At 37.2% G+C, this 13,027-nt stretch overlaps 1 protein-coding gene across 2 annotated transcripts in view; it reads right to left on the bottom strand.

The window, feature by feature from the left end:
• The window catches only part of LOC108247474 (receptor-type tyrosine-protein phosphatase gamma), a 520,767-nt gene that overhangs the window by 115,454 nt on the left and 392,286 nt on the right, over positions 1-13,027 (bottom strand). For both annotated transcript variants that reach the window (XR_005233059.1, XM_037975187.1), the window contains exon 5: positions 8,392-8,487. Coding sequence is in view for 1 of the 2 variants with exons in the window: in XM_037975187.1 (XP_037831115.1) it covers positions 8,392-8,487 (96 nt within the window). In the remaining variant the exon portion in view is untranslated. The remainder of the gene's footprint in view (positions 1-8,391; positions 8,488-13,027) is intronic.

The raw sequence follows: 13,027 nt of genomic DNA, 5'->3' as shown, positions 1-13,027 counted from the left end.
GCTGGCCTGGGAACGCCTTGGGATTCCCCCGGAGGAGCTGGCCCAAGTGGCTGGGGAGAGGGAAGTCTGGGTCTCCCTGCTTAGGCTGCTGCCCCCGCGACCCGACCCCGGATAAGCGGAAGAGAATGGATGGATGGATAAATCATATAGTTAGGGTTGGCTTGGATTTCCTAAGCAATCCCTTATTATGCTGCTATAGGCTTAAATTGCTGGAGGACAAACTGACCACATTTCCTCAATCTGCTGTCTTTATATATGCAATTATTGATGCCGTTGATTTGGGGTTCTTTGTTTGTCTTCCCATATAAACTACATCTGGACCAGTACTTTGCGTTTGTCTGTGTCTCTTTTCTGTCTTCTCTAACCCTAGCTGGTTGAGACAGAACCATCATGGTTGTTGTTCCAGTGGAGGTTTCTTTTTGTTTAAAGAAACTATTTATTTCCACAGTCACCCCCTTTCCTGTGCTTGATCAGGATGTGGGACTGCATAGAAGTGAAGATCCTGCAGAATCAGCTGCTTACCTTAGAGAGACAGCCTGTTTATTAATTTCCATTTTATAATTCTGAATTTGGAGAAAATGGAGCGAAACTAAAATTGGACATATTCTTTGGCAGCAGCATTTTAGATCAACTGAAGATTTTTGAGAAATGGTTTTCTGACACCCAGATAAAAAAAGAGTTAAAATAGTCCAGCCTAGAAGTGAGAAATCTTGCATTATTTTTTGGCAGGATGTGTCTAATTTTAGTGATATATCACAGGTGGAAGAAAATGGTCTTAGTGACATTTTTTAAGTTAAAGGGAGTTAAAAGACATCCATCCATTCATTGTCATCACAGGGACACAGAGACAAATAAGACAAATAACCATTCCCACTCTCACTCACATTTTGGGGCAATTTCAAGTTATCAATGAACCTAACATGCATGTTTTTGTTCTGTTGGAGAAAACAGGAGTAAAACCCATGTGTACACAGGGAGAACATATAAACTCCACACAAAAATCACGGGAGGTGGTCCTGTGACTTTCTCCCTGTAAAAGTGACAGCTCTAAGCATTATTTTGCTGTGCCACTTATTAAACGCCATATTCTGATTAAATATAACACCATAGTTTATTACATCGGCCAACTTAATGCCATCCAAATGAAGTGAAAGAAAGCATAGTTTATTCCTAAGAAGCTTGGATCCAAAAACTACAACCTCCATTTTGTCTGAGTTCAAGAGCAGAAAATTAGGAATCATTTTTATATGTCTCCAAGATGCTTGTAATCTAAGTAACTGACTGATCTCATCAGGCTTCATGATCAGGCTGTGACTGTCCTCTGTGAAAAGCATGGGTTTGACAAACTAGTTCAAAAGAAAAACTCAAAGTCAAAAAGCAGTTATTGGGAAAAAAAGGAAGCATTTATATTGCTGAAATGTCATGAACAGTTTTAAAAAGTTCCATACACATATATAATGTAACAATCCAAAAAGGTTGAAGTAGTTATTAAAAAGAGAATTAATAAAATCTCTTTTTTGTGCACACTGAAGCAGAAAGTGGGTAAAAGAGAGGGGATTTGGAAAAGAAAAGAGCAGTCGTGAAAGCACAAAGTAAAATGATAGACAGAAACAATGAAGAAGACAAAAAAGAAACAGGACCAAAGGGAATTAACGTTTCCTATTATTGGTTGTCTGAAAACCCACAAGCTTGTCCCCTGAGATTTGTAGCCACAGGGTTTCACATCAAAATGTTTGACTCTTTATGTCTATGTGTCTATCCTCGTCATTCTTGTCAAACCCAACATCTCCAGCCCAAATCTCTGTCTGCTTCTCCTGTGGGACAGGCTACAGCAGTAACAAATTTGCGGAAAAAAAGAAACATTGGTAGAATATAGCACAGGTGTAAAGATTAATCGATCCATACAGCTTCACAAATGCATAAATGCAAAATTCCAATGACTCAGTGGAGATGTTGTGGGGAAAAAAGCAGTTTTAGCATGAAATAGAGATGCAGCAGTTTTTCTGTCTTTAAATTGATAAAATTGGATTTGTTAATTTATTAGATGAAGAGTACAAAAGCAGGTTACTTTCTACTGACATGCACTTAAAAAAAGCAGATAAGATTGTAGGCCTAGCATTGCTTGAAGGAAAACACATCATCTGCCATCTTACACATCAGAATTGTAGACAAAGATCATCTTATGGTAAGAAATGACAGTTGTAGCTATTTTGGTCAAAATTTGAACATAACAATGTTATTTTAAAGTTTTGACCAAAATAGCTATAACATAATTTATGTGTAATCTCATGTAATATCACAAGAAGTCATGCTCAGAGTATGTATTGTGATTGACTACCAGCTAAGTCTACACTAAATTTTAGCTTAATATTTGTAGAACTGACTGATTTTTAACCATTTTTTTGATGGCTAAATTTGATAAGCTTCGGTGCCCATCTTAAACAGGGTTGCATCCAAAACTTAATCAGTTGTACAAGCAAAGGCACAATCAATAAATGTTGGCTGAGAGTTTCATTAAAATCTGTCTAGTGATTTATGAGATATATTGCTAGTAAATCACAAAATTTTAGACAAAAATCTTGCAGGATCTGTTAGAAAAAATTGCTTAGGGAATTACTGTCACACTACATTTTAGGCCAGTTTTCTTAAAATTGTCAGCTATTTTTTGTGTTTTTAAATGTCACTTGGCAGTCATCTTACTCCAGTTGACTCCAAAAATCAATCTGTTGTAGATGTACATCCAGTGATTACTTTTTGCAAGTTTCATTTAAATTTGTCTAATTTTTCATGAGATATTTTACTAACAGACACTGTTGGCGGTCATTTGCAAACATGAATAACAATCCTCATTAGTCCTTGTGGGTCCTCAGATGGACATGGAGGCTGATCTAGGACTCAATTATTCTTGTTCAGTACAGGCAGAAGAAAGTGGCTGTGGTGGTTGGCGTAGATTGGCCCTGTTTGCTGGATGCTCTCTCCTTTCTGCATTGTTGTTTATCTTCTAAGGGCATCACAGAGGTCAGCATTGTACAGTGTAGCACCTTCATGGACACAGTTTTTCCAGATTACCCTGTTTTTAACTGATTCTTCCCAGGTTTTAAAGCTTATGAGGCACCTTTGTTTTGAAGTTGTCAGTGAACCTCTTGTTTCGGCTGGCTGGATCATGTTTGCCTTTAACAAATTGGGAGTAGAAGACCTGCTTTGGGAGGCAAGAGTCAGGCATGTGGATAACATGGCCAGTTCACCTAAGATGGAGTTGGGCAATTATGGCAGTGACAGTAAAGATGCCAGTATCCTCTTGGTACACAGGTCATTCCAACCTATCCTGAGGATTTTCACAGACATTGTTGAAGATATACTACATATGATAAGTATATCTGATAAGTGATTTTGCTTGCTGTATGTGGTTCAGGTTTCTGAGCCATACAGAAGAGTGGATAACACTACCGCTTTGTAGACCTGAATAGAAGTGAAAATCATGTTCATAGAGCTTCTGCTTGGATGGAAAACATATTGAGACTCAGGGAGAAAGTTCTTCGATAGGGATGAGCCTTTGAGGCAGAATCTGAGTTAGGACATTTCCAGTGGAGGACAGGAAAAAAAATGCCACAATAATTACTTCAGTCTGCTTTTTCTCCTTTCCTAAAGATTGAGACAATCAAGACATCCCTATATTATGCAGGTAGTTTCTCTTCTTCCCATATTTTAACAAGCAAGGTATGTATTTATTGAAGTTAAGTGAAGTGAAGTGAAATTTATTTATATAGCACCTTTAGCAGCAAGGTGATCCAAAGTGCTTTACAACACAGACACAACAACAGAATCAAATACAGAAATAAAACACATCAATCAGTTAATTTTAGCTAATAGTAAGATTGTTATAACTATAACAGGTAATTTGAGTAAACTAACAAACATGAATAAACTTTCCTCTAAGAGGAACAATTTAAAAATATCAAGAATACTAATCAAAAAGCAATTACAGAAATAAAAACATCAGTCAAGTAACTCTAGCTAATAGTAAGATTGGTATACCTATAACAAAGTAGTATGATTGGTATAACTATGACAGATAATTTGAGTAAAAAAACAATCTGTAAGTCGGTCAGTGATGTATAACCTAATAGACCATTTAAACATAAATAAACTTTCCTTTAAGAGGAAGCATTTCAACACCTAACAGAATGGTTGATATAATGATAATAATAGTATTTTAAAGTCTATTTTTTAACTTGGATAAAAACTTTCATCTAAGAGAAAACATGTGAGGTCGATACAGTGATAACAGGTCTTAATAGACCATTTGAATATGAATAAGTATTCCTCTTAGAGAAGCATTAATAAGACAAATCTATTTGATAAGGGTAGGCTAACAGAAGAAGAAGAGAAAGAAGCCACACAAGGTCCAGATAGCAAGCAGAGTGACACATGAAGAAACAAGCAGAGATGATGGAGATCGGTGTAGTGTGTTTGTATGAATGTGTGTGTGTGTGTGTGTGTTTGCAGATAAGTCCATGAATCACGTCACAGAGGCCATTGTCTTTGAAAATATGATGGAATGTTTATCAACCAGCCCAGAGCAGATCCACAGATGTCCTCAGGCAAGGGAGGGGGCAGAGCATCTTATTTACATCAAATCCAGGAGGAATTGAAGATAGCTGGCCAACAAGGCCGGCACAAGGGAGCCAGATTCACATAACAGTAACTGTTTTGGGTCAGGCCGACTCTTATTTTCCGTGTTTCTCAATGGCGAATCCAAACAGTCAAATTCCAAGTCTATTCTGCCAGATCCGAGCGAACAACTTTCTCCAAGATTTATCCCATTTCATCCCCGAGTCCAGGAACCGCATCTAGCCTGCAATCCTGTGAAAGGATCGCATCCAGTCTGCGATTTTGCTCACGTAACATCATAGTCTGAGTGTTGATCGCAGATTGTAATTAATAGATTGTAATCCATAGGGGGGCCCAGAAGAAAATCTTTGGGAACCACTGATCTAGAGCATTAAATTCAAGAGTTGTGTCTCTATTCCAGTGGTCCTCAAAGTGCTCTTTCCATCTCTTTGCAATTGTCTCCTTTTCTTTCAGTAGGGTTATTCCATCTTTGGAGTGAGGGTGGGGTGGGGGGTTGTACTAAGTTAGCAAGGGCCATAAATCCCTTTTATGGCCTCAAAGAAGCCCCTGATATCTTTAGAATTGGCAAACTGCTGAATCTCCAGAACCTTTTATGTCCACCACTGATTCTTGAGTTTCCTAAATTGAGATTGAAAAGTTGCCTTTGCTTTAGCATGAGCTGCTTATTGAGTCTGACAGTTGACATAATTTTGCCAGGTACTAAAAGATTGCCATTTGAAACTGATGAGACATTATTTTCTTAATGTTTCTCATCATACCAGTCTTGAAGCTTCCACAATTTGCGACCAAGGATGGATTTACAGGAAATTTATGATGGCAGAAGAAAGTATGCTCCATTGTTTTTCAATATCATTTGGATACTGTTTGGGCAAATTTTCGCTGGTAGAAACGTGGAACTGTTGTTGGTAAGGGCTGTTACCCAATTGCTCATTAATAAACTTTGGGCAGGAATGATTAGTTTACCTTATCCTTTTCTGTGTTAGGTGGAGAGACATGATTGAATGAGACTGATCAGTCCAGCAGTCATCTGTATTAATCAATGCTCTTGAGTTGAGCACATCACTGTGGTCTTTGGCGCAGACAATGTGGTAGTCAATGAGGTGCCAAAGCTTAGAGCAAGAATGCATCCATGAAGTTTTGGACTTGTTTGTTGTGCAGAAAATTGTGTTGGTAATGACCAGGTTGTGCTCAGAGCACTTTTAAGCAGCAGTGTACCATTGGAGATTATGCCTCCAACTCCTCTTCTCACCGAGTCTCTCCATAAGTGGTGGTTTTGCCCAACTCTGGCATTAAAATCTCCAAGGAAGATTAGTTTGTCTTCCTTGGGGACTTTGGATATAATCCCAACCAGTTAGAATAGTAAGTCTCCTTCAATTCTTCATGTGCATCAAGAGTTGGTGCATATACACTAACTACAGTGGCCACCAGACTGCTAGTAAGAATCGGACGTATGGTCATAAGGCATCCATTGATGCCGACAGGCAATTCATAGAGTTGATTAATGAGGCAGTTCCTAATGGCAACACCCACAACATGGAGTCAAGGCTCAGTTGCAGGTTTTTCTTTCCAGATGAAAGTATACCCTCCTTTTTCTTTCTTCAGCTGCCTTTTATCAGCCAGTTGGACACACAAATACACATACAACCACACAGACAATAGACATATCTTATCCCCCACCATTTATTTGTTGTGATGTTTATGTGTGAAAGTAAAATTAGTGTTCCTTATTATTTCATTTATTTATCTATTAATTGTGAGTCAAATGCTATTAAAGTGTATTGTTATTTCAAAACAAGGCCTGCAGGGCAATGTAGTAAGCTGTTTCAGACAGTGGTTGGTGGGCAGACTCAGCAGGCAGTTTGACTTCCCTGAGGTGGTTGTTTATTGAGAGGCTCACTCAATTCACAGAGAATTAATTGACCAAACAAATGTGTTACTTTTCTGACAGCGACAGCACATCTTAAGTGCCCAGAGGCCAAAACTTAGTAGACTGTTGACAGAACTGAATGAACACCTGATCGTAATCAAAATAGGATATGCTAAAAACAATTCTTAGAATGAAACCAAGAAGCAAATATTCCTGAATCAATTTACAGGCTCATCTACAAAAATGGCTTTAAAAATATAGCAATTTCTGACTCATTTTTCTTTCAGCTGCTCTCCTTAGGGCATCATCTGCCTCCATCTTCCCCTTTCCCAGCATCCTCCTGTCACACCAACTCTCTGTAGATGCTTCGTCTCTACATTCATGAACCTTTTCTGTGGTCTTCCTCTTTTCATTCCCCCCTGTCAGCTCTTTATTGAACATCTTTTGTTCAATATATCAACTGTGTCTCCTCTGCACATATCCAGGCCATCTTGGCCTTGTCTCTCTAACTTTGTCTCCAACCCTGAGCTGTCCCTCTGATGTATTCATTTCTAATCCTGTCCATTTTGGCCCCTCCAAATAAAAATCCTTACATCTTCAGCTCTTCCACCTCCAGTCTTTATGTCGGTGCCACTGTCTCCAAACCAGACATCATAGCAAGTCTCATCTTGTAAATCTTTCCTTCCACTGTTGTACCTTCCCGTCTGACACTTGTCTTCATCCACCCCACCCTGGCTGTTCTTTCTTCTTCACCTCTCTTGTGTTCTGCTCAATGCTTTGAATGGCTAACCTCAAACCTTAAACCCTAAACCCATCGACCTCCTACAACCTCTCCTTCTTATAGCTTTACCGTTCCACCTGTCTCCCTCTCATTCACACATGTTCCAATATTGCCAACAATTTATGGGACAGTTGACTGTGTTGTTGTTGTGTTTTTGCAACTGTTGCCTGTGTGACGAAAAAAAAAAAAAAGCTAAATATGCTTAAGGCCAGTCAAAAAGTTCTGAGGACTCCCGTTAGCAACAACAAATTAATTATTAATGCACTGCAGGATACGTATACAATAATTCAAACATTCTTTAAACATTAATTCATGTCTAACACATGGTGGGAAAGTACATTTATCTGATAAATAGTAATTAGCCTTTATGGGAAAAGCATTATTAAATGTGTTAATAAACGTGTTAATAAATGTGTTCATTTATAGCGTATTAAGTATGAATCATCCTTAATTAATGTTTTCAAGGTTAAGTCATCATTTATTAATGGGTAAATAAGGCTAAATAAGGTGTAGTTATTATAAAGTGCTACCATAGTGTCTTATATAAAATCACTTTAGAAACATAAAAATGAACATGTGTAACCATCATGGTCTTTTGCTGCTAACAGTTCAACAATTTTCAAGATCTAACTTCTAGTCTTTACACAGTGACCGTTTGATGCTTACTTTTCAGGATGCATTTTGTGTACCTCTTAATAACTTGGCAGTCCGGGAATGACAGACACAGGTGTGTCATTGCCATTGTGCCCATAACAAAGCACTGGCAGAAGCTTTGAGATTTTTGTTTCTCCTAGTTCACTTATTAGCATTCTTATACAGTTCATACATCAACGTGTCAGGATTTTTTTTAGTTTAGATTATCACAAAGTTATGTTGGGATTTTGACCAGTATTTGCATCAGCGCCCTTCAACATTTCTTCAAAATTTTTTGAGTTCTCTAAAAATCACAAACCTACCTTTTGACAAAAAAGAACTGAGTTTTGTAATATTGAAACCACAAAGTTTAAAGTCTAAATGTAAAGTTGAGTCAAACCTGTATTTTCCACAATCTTTCAGTAAAGTCTGTACATACAGTATTAACAAGAATTCAATGAGAGTACAAGTTTCTTACCTGAAAAAACACAGCCATGGCTGCAATGATCCTCTTCTCCTTAAGTGCTGCACTGAGGCTGTCAAAGTCATCGGAGTTGTACATGTAGACTTGCATCTGTGAAAGACAGAACCAACACATCAGGTTTTGGAACCAAAAGAAAAGTCATTACAAACTAAGAAAATCAAAAGTAGACCTCAGAAATGCATTTGTTATATCACTCTTGTGTTACCTTAATTTGGTTGGAATTACTTTATCTTGTCTATACATGTAAAAACCTATTTCTCATTCTTTGTTAAATAAATAAATATAGTAATTTTAAAATAAACTCATGTTACCAAATTGTGACAAGCAGGATTACTGTCCTGTCAAAATAAAAATAAAAAAACCAACGGGTCAAATAAAGTAACTGATAGGATTTTAAAAACCCTTGAAGACACAGTCTAGCAAATTATATTAGCTGTTTCCAATAAGTTATGTCTAAAATTTTTATAAAACATGTATGGCATAAGATGGCTATACAAATCAGAAAAAAAACAAAAACAGAGGAACAACAGAAAAAAAAGACTGAAAGTTATGTGATTTATGTGCAGCCTGTAGGCAGTAGCACTCACTAAAGGGCTACATTTGGTCTGGAATTATAATACTGATTGAAAGAAAAATTACCTGTAGAAATGTTTATCTTAGGTGTATTTTTACTTTCTTAACAAGGGCAATACCCAGTTTGTCAACATGGAGTGGGCAGGATTTAAAACTTGTACTGGAACCAGCCAGCAGGGAACTTTGTTTCTGTTCTGGCTTCAACTTCCAGCTCAGTCTTAATGTATACAGTCTTTTGTCAGAATCAGAGACAAAAGTTAGTCAGAGGAGAAGCAAAAAGCTTTCAGTGGAAGCACAAACATGACTGTCAGAATAAAAGCCTTATCAATCAGAATTACACAGAGTGAACCCAGGACAAAAAAAAAACAACCTGTCCCAAACAAATAATAGATCAATAATTTACTCAACAATATAAATATTTTGTTTGCAAAACCAATGTTTGGCTTCTGAAATGTTTTTTTGTTGTTGTTTTTTTGTTTGCTTTATTGTTATTTATTATCTCTTTTTGTTTGGTTTAAGTCTAATTTCACACAGCGATAATGTTTATACACGTGCGTGTGTGTGTGTGTGTGTGTGTGTACAAGCGCGCATGTGTGGGTGTTTCATGAACAAAATTTGTGGGTGTCTCATTAACCATTTTACAGATTTCATTAAAACTTTCAAACGGTAATCAATGTTGTACATTTACACTGATTACCTATAAGAATCAACTGAATTCAAGATTGCTGTCACAGCTAAATTATCTTCATAAACATAAAAATGGCTGTAACTCAAATTTACATATATTGAGCTAAATTTTGGTGTAGTAGTTGAGACTGGTTCCCAACACATATCATAAGCACTAACAGTTTGCATAAGAACTTTGTGTAAAAGTTATATTTTGTAATATAAATTACAGAACACGATAAAAATTGTCGTACAACATTCTGTAGGGTCATACGTTAGAGTTCGATTATTTTTGCATTAACAGGCTAATGCAAAATTGGACTCTTTCACCTAAACTAAACCACCAGTGTTTTGAGAAGAAACCCAGAGGCCTCTGTTGATCTTATCAGACCAAAGGGAGTCGCATGCTAGGAGGTTCCCCTTCCGAGGACCCATACAATAGTCATAAACTAATCACTGTTGTTGACTCTAAAACAGTGTTTCTCAACCTTTTTTGGGCCAGCGCCCACCTATCCATTATCTAGGCCTCTTACTGCCCCCCCCCCTCCTTTTTTTTTGCCTGTTTACATGAATAAATCTTTTTTATTCATGGACTTATATAATACCTGATCTTGGGTATGGCCCATCAGAACATCTCTGTGGGCCATTCTCCACCATGTACTGCTTCAATGAGTCAATGAGTCCCCCACTTCCTGTGGTGAAGGCCATTCAGATGGATCTTCTGAGTAAGACCTTGCCCCAACCCTCTCCTCTGCACCTCTGTTCCTCCTCATCATCATCATCATCTTCACCTCTCTTGTCAACATTCTTCTCTTTGGTGATTGACTTGCCATGTCTGCCTGCACTAATTTTCCCAAAAGGACACAGTAATGGTCAGCAGAAATTCAAACCCTCCTGGGCATCTAGGTTTTTGTGGCCTCACAGCTGAATTATTCCTACCTGATGTCTTCTCTGCTCTCCTCTACAGCAGCTGATCATGTGTGTCTCCTTCATTCCTTCTCTGTGTTCTTCTCTAAGTCATATGGTCAAACAAGTATTAAATTACACATCTTGCTATGCATTTTTTAATATGAATAATATTTTTAAATTAATTACTCTGTATTAAGTGGCTGTTCCTACACTTCCAGCTAATATTAAACCAACCCGTCTGCTTCCTATCTGTCCTGATTCTTTCCCTCCTCACAGCTTAGTGACATGAACTTTGTGTTCAGGAGGTTTAAAAAATACAGCAGTCAAACCACATATAAAAACATGAAATCTTAATTTTAAATGATATCCTTGTTGGATATCAGCTAGTGATCGGACACTTCATCTGATCAGACTTGTCAGATTCATTACAACAGCTCTGTAGAGTTATATTACAGTTAGGACATTTAAACTCCCAACTTCTATTACGCAAAGTTTATTTCTCAAACCCCTTCTGCCTCAAAGTTTTAACTTCTTTGATTGAATTAGACTTTCTGTTTACCTTTCATGCCATTACAACCCCTCAGTCAGTATTTTATTACCGTTTTCAACGTGCAATATTTTCATAACCTGCTGTAACTTGTGCTATATTTGTTTATTCAATAAAAGTCACATAAATAGTGTAAAAACTTGTGTGCGTGTGTTTTGATATATTTATGATTTTAATCTGAAGTGAAGAACTCATGATTTAGGGTAATTAAATGTTGAGACTGATAACTAAACATTATAGATTTATGTAATATTTTTCTTGTTGAGAGGGTGGTGCCCTGTCATTTTATAATTTATAAATTATTAATAATTCAAACGTTTCCATCTCATAATAAAATATACCCTTTCCCCTACAATTAGAAAAAAAGATAGATCACAATAATCTTTGTTGAAACTGCACAAGCTATATTAGCATTATCAGCTATGCTTAGATAATTTGGACAAACAAGATTAAACGAGAGAAGCATGAAAAGGGCACTTTGATTGTCAAATTTATCCAGGAACATTTTTCTAGCCAATGTATTGAATTGTTAGTGAAACTTTGTTCACATTACAAATAAGGACTTTGATGTTGTTTGCATCTTTCCTCCAGGCTTCATGCTGTCTGGAACTCTTGAAGAAATTCTTAACTTTATTCCCTAATGATCCATTAGATTTACAAGCTGATCTCAATGCTTTCCCTCATGTGGGGTGGGGGGTGGGGAATGTATACACAAATGTCTGTAATGAAACCACTGAAGAAGTGACACTATCTTGTTTTTATAGAATAAAAACCTGAAACTGAAACGAATGATGTGCTGTTGGTATTTAAAAACCAATCCCAAAACACAAATTCACATATACACACATCACAGTCAGGCACTATCCGTTACTATGGAGATATGGTGGTGAATGAGGCACAAAGACAATGCCTGATGCACTCAGAAAGTGTGTGTATGCACGTGTGTGTGTGTTTTACCCACGTCATCTGTAGAGAACAGATCCCTACATGCCAATAGCGATTGCTGGGGTTCTTCCATGCCAAGATCAACATAGTCAAAGCCACTCGTGTAGCATTTTCTCCAGCTGACTAATCTGCGCATAAAGAGCCCCATGCATCATTGTCTGGTCTGCTTGTGAAGTAAACAATCATCAGGCTGCCTGATATAAAAATTGTTTGGTGAATTTAAAGCAGACACAGCTCAACTGGAACAACACCTACTCCCAGACTGGTATTAAATAAACAAAGTGGGAGATTGTGAGTGTAGCCGTGAAACAAGAGGAATCTCTTCAGACAAAGCAGTATCTGCTCTGAGAGGTTTAACCATTCAAACCGATTAAAATATGAGCTGAAATGATAGGTTGGTTTCAAATGTATTAAAGGATAAGCACTCATTGAAAGACTACAATTTGCCAACCATGTTTTATACAAGACTTTTAAACTAAGATCATCCTATGTTGAGAAATGATGAAGTTATAGGTGTTTTGATCAAACTTTGAAAATAACGTTATGCATAATCTCATGCAACATTGCACATTCATGCAAGGCGGGATGTAAATGAATCTTAGCTAGCACCACATCGATTGTTAACTCAATATCTGTAAAAATGACTGATTGTTTGTGGTGGCACTGACTGACTTTAGTTTAAGGTAATAGATATAGTAGATGTACATCCAATGATTACTTTCTAAAACTGATCGTGTGGTTTATGACATGTGTAGCTAACAGACAAGCTCCACAGGTTAGTGCCAAAGTTTTTAATATAAATCTTGTTCAATCAGTTAGTGATTAAAGTATGTGTTGGAAACAATTCCTAGCTATTACCACACCAGAATGTAGCTTAATATCTTTAAAACTGACCGAGTTATAGCTATTTTGTGTTGGCCAAGGTCAGTTGACAATGGCAGCCATCTTTAATTGGCCTGACACCAAAAGCTAATGAGTTGGAAAACAAAA

The sequence above is a fragment of the Kryptolebias marmoratus genome, linkage group LG4, assembly GCF_001649575.2.
Source record: "Kryptolebias marmoratus isolate JLee-2015 linkage group LG4, ASM164957v2, whole genome shotgun sequence".
Taxonomy (NCBI): Eukaryota; Metazoa; Chordata; class Actinopteri; order Cyprinodontiformes; family Rivulidae; genus Kryptolebias; species Kryptolebias marmoratus.
This window is presented reverse-complemented; position numbering and strand designations above follow the sequence as displayed.